The 6,530-nt window shown below is 46.0% G+C and overlaps 1 protein-coding gene across 1 annotated transcript; it reads left to right on the top strand.

Moving 5' to 3' along the window:
• The first annotated feature begins 1,358 nt into the window (after nucleotides 1-1,358).
• LOC140077610 (ficolin-2-like) lies at nucleotides 1,359-5,094 on the top strand. Its single transcript, XM_072124901.1, has 8 exons — nucleotides 1,359-1,498; nucleotides 1,574-1,678; nucleotides 1,968-2,012; nucleotides 2,980-3,018; nucleotides 3,116-3,243; nucleotides 4,127-4,256; nucleotides 4,440-4,574; nucleotides 4,756-5,094. The coding sequence occupies exons 1-8, from the start codon at nucleotides 1,426-1,428 to the stop codon at nucleotides 5,001-5,003; spliced, it is 903 nt and encodes a 300-aa protein (XP_071981002.1). The 5' UTR covers nucleotides 1,359-1,425; the 3' UTR covers nucleotides 5,004-5,094.
• Nucleotides 5,095-6,530: the final 1,436 nt, after the last annotated feature.

The following is a 6,530-nucleotide window of genomic DNA, read 5'->3' as shown; positions in this document are numbered from 1 at the left end:
GGCATGCTGGGTGTTGAGGGCTACCCTTTATCAAATTCAAGGGAAAGTGGAGTAGTTTCCCATTGCTACCAATCCACTAGGAAGCCCAGGATGAGCAGATGGGGCACATGGTAACAGCTGGTATGGCAGTTCCTTAGATTTGTGCTGACCCCCTGTTAGCGGTGCAGGCTGCGAGGCTTCTGCAGACCTCATCGTCACCACTTCCTGCCCCTCAGTCTCTTGAAACTTCCCCATCTGATGCTGGATGACGCCCAATGCCCGATCTCTAGTGATAGGACTGTGCAATATGGTCACAACACATCCAGCTCTGCTACACCAGACCTACATCCCAAAGGTGCAAGTTCAAGTGTTGTGACCTGTAAAGTGGGCCCTGAACCCACCTCTGCTCTGTCACTGGAGGGTCTGGATTTGCTTTGGCCACATTTTTCTTTATTACTGAATTGTAACTGATGTCACTTGTCTCCTACCACTGAATATGACCCTTATGATGATGTCATGGGCAGGCGGCGGCTGTTCAGTTTGATGTGACATCACATCATCCAGTGACTTCATATACTTCCTGCCATTTGAAATTCATGCCTTTTAAAGGACATCTACCACCAGGGTGAAGGACTGTATGCAAATGAGCCTGAGGGGCTCCAGGCTCCATTAACACCTGTGGAGCCTGGAGCCCCTCCGGTTCATTTGTATATAGCCCCCTGTTATATCCTAATGTAGGGGTCTGTATTCTTCCACCACAAGGGGGAGCTAAAGGCACTGGAACCAATGGTTATGAACTTGATTGAGAATCTATGTATTAATAACTTGCGATATTATAATGACCTTATTACCGATCTGATGGCGGCAATCGATTTCTGGGACTATTCTGATCTCCTGTGATGATACGTGACCTCCTTCCCATCAGAAAAACTTGGCCTTGATCTAATATGACGGCTTTCAAGATCCCGGCCATGTTTATAGCCTAAAAGATAGACTCCCCATCCATTATTTGCTGGGGGATTGTTATTGTCCCCTTTTGTTTTTGAAACGTTCTGACCCTGTATAATACGTTTTTTTTTCGTCCCCTTTATTTGTATTAGTCCTAAAGTTCTAATTTTGTATAAGTTTTTGCCCATCTTTTCAGAATTAAAGGAACAACCCAGGCAAAACGGTGTCCTACCTAATGCCCTAGGGGGCGGAGCATGGCACTGACTCCCTCCTTGGCTCCGCCCCTCAGAACCATACATTAGTTATGCCCTTTAATGTCCGTAAATTCATTAGTAGGGACCCAGCGCCAACTTCCTGACTATATTGTTTCACAAACTTCAGGAAGAGAACAGAGCGTCCCAATAATGAACAATGCACAGCAGGGCGGGGGCCGCTATATAACCAGCGCCGCGTCCCTCCACATACACACTGTAGTGGGGGTCACGGCCATCGCTCGCTATGAAGACTTGCTGGTTCTGCTTTCTCTGTGCCCTGGGGACTACTCTCAGCCGTACCGAAGACTCATGTCCAGGTAAGCGAAGAGACCCAAATATCACACGAGGCATCACTGCCCATCACAGCTAAATGTCCTCTTCTCTATGATCAGAGGTGAAGATTCTCGGACTTGGAGACTCTGACAGGTTGTCCATCCTCCGAGGTTGTCCTGGAACACCCGGATATCCCGGACAGAAAGGAGAACCTGGAGAAAAAGGTGATTTATAGATTTATTGAGCAGGGAAGGGGTTAAAATTCCAAATGCAGATTAATTTCTGTAATCCCCCCCCCATGTCACCTGAGTGGCGCCGCTCTGGTGGTTTGTACAGGTTACTGCTGTACTGCCACATGTGACCACTGCAGGTGTGCACCGCCACGTGTAGAGGCGGGCAGGGGGTTTACTTGGTGGGTTTTGTTCCCTGATTCCCTGTTGCGCTTTAAGTACATTTTTGTAAATCCTGGACAACCCCTTTAAAAAAAATTTTGTTTTTGTTTTTCTCTCCTAGGAGAACGTGGTCCTATAGGACCCACTGGGAAGATGGGACCAACAGGTGGAAAATCATAACTACTACTAGTTGTTATCAAAATTTTGATAATTTTATCATTTTTTCTTCAAATATTAAATTAATTTTTCTTGTGTAGCGTATGATGTGATCTGTTAAGAGACTGGGGACGACGTGTCGTTAGGTTAAAGTGTATTTGTTTGCAGATCTGACCATACAAATTGTACTAGGGTGTCCTCACACTGCTGTGCTCCCGGCAGACAGTGTATGGTATTATACCCAGAGGGAGGTGTAACCTTTTGTTTATGTTGTTAGTAGCAGCAGGACTGTGAAATATGGATTTATAGCATTATAGCTTGTAGCTATAGTATTATAGCTTGTCCTCACACTGCTGTGCTCTTAGCTTTCATCATTAATCTGTCTCATGGTGTGTGACTGCTTAAAGGGAACCCATCACCACATTTTTCACACATAAAGGGTTGTGACAGGTTCCAATAGATCCCTAGTAACTAACAAACACCTTTCTTTAAGCTAAAAATTGTCCCCCCTCAGATTCCCATGTTTTCAACTTTATAGTTTTACCTGGTATCTAAGCACGGCTACAGCGAGTCGAGGTGGGCGTGGCCTCCTGGGGCTGAATCCAGCAGCTCCTCCCCATCCTATCTCTATGCAGCTGTAATGTCATGTGACCAGGGTGAATTAGAAAAAAATTTTGAATTAGAAAACTGTACACCAAGCATATATCTCATGAAATCACAGCAGCCTGAATGGAGAGGAGTAGGAGTCCATGGAAGCTGCTGTGATTGTTTTATGTGATCAGATAAGTACATGGGGTACAGTTTGCTAAGGAACTGTGATGATGTCACCCTGGTCACATGACATTAAGCCACGTCCCCTCAATGCGCTTCAAAGTTGCCTTGATACCAGGCAAGCCAATTTTAGATGGAGTTGTAGAATGTGCACCCCCCGGGTGTGAGCTGCTTATTGACTCGGCCTAAATTATTTTTCCATCTAGGTGAGAAGGGAGAACCGGCTAAGGAGAGAGAATTTTATGGTGAGCAAAGAAACGAAACATGGGGGGAGCCCGGGGTGCTACAAACCTACAAAGACAGACTTAGAGGGGTTTTCCATCCTGTGGTTATATTTTTCAGCTGTTCGCACCTGCAAGGAGCTACAAGATCAAGGAGAAATCCTGAGTGGCTGGTACACCATATACCCAGATGGTGGCGCCCCCCTGAGGGTGCTGTGTGATATGCACACGGATGGAGGAGGGTGGATTGTAAGTCACAACGTTGTACAACTTACACTTAGGCCTCACTGATCAGTATCGGCTTTGCTGCATTAAGCAACCAATCAGCGCTCAGCTTTCATTTTTCCACAGCAGTTTAAAAAAATAAAAGCTGAGCTCTGATTGGTTGTTATGGAATAGATGGAACTTACATGACGGCCTAATAGCTAAAAGAAATTTGTAGCCCATAACAACCAATCAGAGCAAAGCTTTTATTTTCCAAGAGCTGAAAAGTAAATGAAAGCTGAATTTTGATTGGTTATAGTGTTAGGCACCATAGACAGTTTAACTTTTTTTTGATAAATGGGTTAAGGCCCCATTCACGCCACAGTGTGCGGGGCGATGACATTGTCGCAGAATTTGATGGCCTGATCACAGCACCCGGTCACAGTGCGGTGAGCAGAGTCTCCCTCCATTGTGACCAAGATTTTGCCGGATTTACGACGCCGCTGCCCGACTTTCAATTGAGAGGGGTGGTGTGAAAACCGCTCACTCCCTTTCCCTTCTTCACCCAGCCGAAAGTCCGGTAGGGGTGAACACACAGCAGTGTGAATGAGGCCTAAGGTCACCAAGACCTCTGCTTGCAGTCTATGGATGACACATTCCGAGGCTCAGGTTGTTGTTTGTTACAATGTTTCCGCAGAATCCTTCATCTAGATTCTAGGGCTAAGATTCTGTTCATGATATACATTCCCGCTCTCCCACAATATCCAGAAGGCTCCTGGTAAAGGGTAAACCTCCCAAAACTTCCATTTTAAGTGCAAGCATTGGATTGCCTGGACTGATACACAGTTACGAATCCCCAGCAGGACTAGGTTCAGGATAATGTACAAGTCATGAGGAGACACACGGATCACTGCTCCATCTACCATAGGTTTTCCAGAGGCGCTGGGACGGTTCTGTGGATTTCAGCCAAGATTGGAAATCTTACAAGGAAGGATTTGGCAGCCGGCTGACAGAATTTTGGCTGGGGAATGACAACCTTCATAGGCTGACGGGCACAGGTGAGGCGCCCTATGACATGATCTGAGAGTCCTCGATAGCCGGACCCCCCCCCATCCCCCATAGACGCCAAAGGCTAAATCCCAAATTACACAGAGCACAGTTCAATGTCATTCCTGAAATACTCTGCACCGCTCCGAGAATTATAGTAACAATGTGGATCATAACTCCCAATCTCTCCACAGGTACTTGGGAGCTGCGCATAGATCTTCATGACTTTGAAACAAATAAATATTTTGCCAAATATTCATCCTTTAAAATCCTTGGAGAATCTGAAAAGTACAAGTTAATACTGGGGAAATACACTGGTGGGAATATAGGTGAGTGGTTCAGTCCTGTCGGTTTCTGGGAAAGCTGGGTGACTACTTATATGTCCGCCATGACAGTTCCCACCAGGTTTTCGCTTACCCAGCTTTTCCTGATCCTCAGTTCTAGACAAGGCTCGATAGTATATACAAATATTTCAGGCGTGATTTGTATTATTTTACTTTCATTCTTTAGGCGACTCCTTAAGTTTTCATAAAAATGCAGTGTTTACCACCAAAGACCAAGACAACGACAAGCACGGAGGTAACTGCGCCGAGATATGTAAGGGGGGGTGGTGGTTCGTGGACTGCCATAACGCCAACCTGAATGGACACTACTATCTGGGGCCACACAACACCACAGCCATCGGCATCAACTGGAGACTCGGCAGAGGGTATAATTACTCCTACAAAGTCTCGGAGATTAAGATCAGGGCCGTGTAATGCCAGTGGTAGGCAAGTGGTGACTGATAACAGAGAATAATAGTATATGCGGCTAATGTAGACTTTCAATAAACTTCTTTTGCTTCTAACACTCCCTGGTCTTGCATCATTGGGCTGTACATGGTGCACATTGTTGTTGGAGCGTGTGGACATACCCCAGAGAAGCTTGTAATCCGGTCAAGTCACAGGCTAGAAGCCTCCATGCTGATGGGCCCCAGTGCAAAGCCTGTGCCAGGCCCCCAACTATAATGTATTGTTTATAATACTAGTTTTCTCATATGGGTAAGTGACACCATAAGGGCCCCCTAAACCTCTTGGGCCCGGGTGCGACCGCACCCTCTGCACCCCCTCAAGTTACGCCCCTGCCCCCGTGGCTCCTGCTTATAGTACCAGTCAAAGGATAGAAGCCCCCATGGCTCCTGCTTATGGCACAAGTCAAAGGCTAGAAGCCCCCATGACTCCTGCTTATGGCACAAGTCAAAGGCTAGAAGCCCCCATGACTCCTGCTTATGGCACAAGTCAAAGGCTAGAAGCCCCCATGACTCCTGCTTATGGCACAAGTCAAAGGCTAGAAGCCCCCATGACTCCTGCTTATGGCACAAGTCAAAGGCAAGAAGCCCCCATGACTCCTGCTTATGGCACAAGTCAAAGGCTAGAAGCCCCTCTTCATCCTTCTTATGACACCTGTTATAATAAAAGTGGTTAATCCACAGATATAGTTTGGGGTAAAACTTCAGGGTGACCTGTGCTGTATAATAGGAACAGTACATCCAATAACTGGGACCCCTCTGTGACCTGGTAGCCTCATAATCACATTTAGGTAGATTGAAGTGGGCCACAGGGGACCGACTCTACAACCAAGTAGGAAGTCTCCACAGAACATTTCACTGCCCTTTTTTATGACGATATTTGTCCCTGTATCAACAGGAGCAAGATGTGAAAGTACCACCAGGAAACAGACCTCAAACCTCTAGATAATATTCTATGTATGGTGGTTTCTCAACCACGAGTAAGATGATGTTCGTATTTAGGGTGGTAACTGGTCTTCCTAATCTACAATTCAAAGAAATTTAAAAATATGGCTAAGGTCAACTCTTGTCATTGGTGAGATCAGTAGAAGTTGGCAAAGAGCACAGGAGATAACTGGTGTTTGGTATAGGCTCAGGAAATCAGTGATGGTTGATAGAGCCCAAAAGACCACTAGTTCTTGGTGTAGGATAAGTTGATCACTAATGGTTTGTACAGAACTATCTGTTTGGTATAGATTCCAAGAGATTATTGGTGATTAGTAAAAAGCTCAAGAGGTTGGTACTGGCTGATGAGATTGCTGGTGGCTGGTATAGACTCAAGGGATTATTGGTGGATGGTAAAGAGCTCAGGGGACCACTGATGGTTGTATAAACCAAAGAGATCACTGGAGGTTAGTATAGAGCTCAGGAGATCAGTGGTGGTTGGTATAGAGCTCTGAAGATCAGTGGTTATTGACATAGGCTAAGGAGATTGCTGGTGGTTGCTATAGGCTGAGGA

This window comes from Engystomops pustulosus, chromosome 9 (assembly GCF_040894005.1).
Source record: "Engystomops pustulosus chromosome 9, aEngPut4.maternal, whole genome shotgun sequence".
NCBI classification, from domain to species: domain Eukaryota; kingdom Metazoa; phylum Chordata; class Amphibia; order Anura; family Leptodactylidae; genus Engystomops; species Engystomops pustulosus.
Note: the sequence above shows the minus strand (reverse complement) of the source record. Positions and strands in the feature narration are given on the sequence as shown.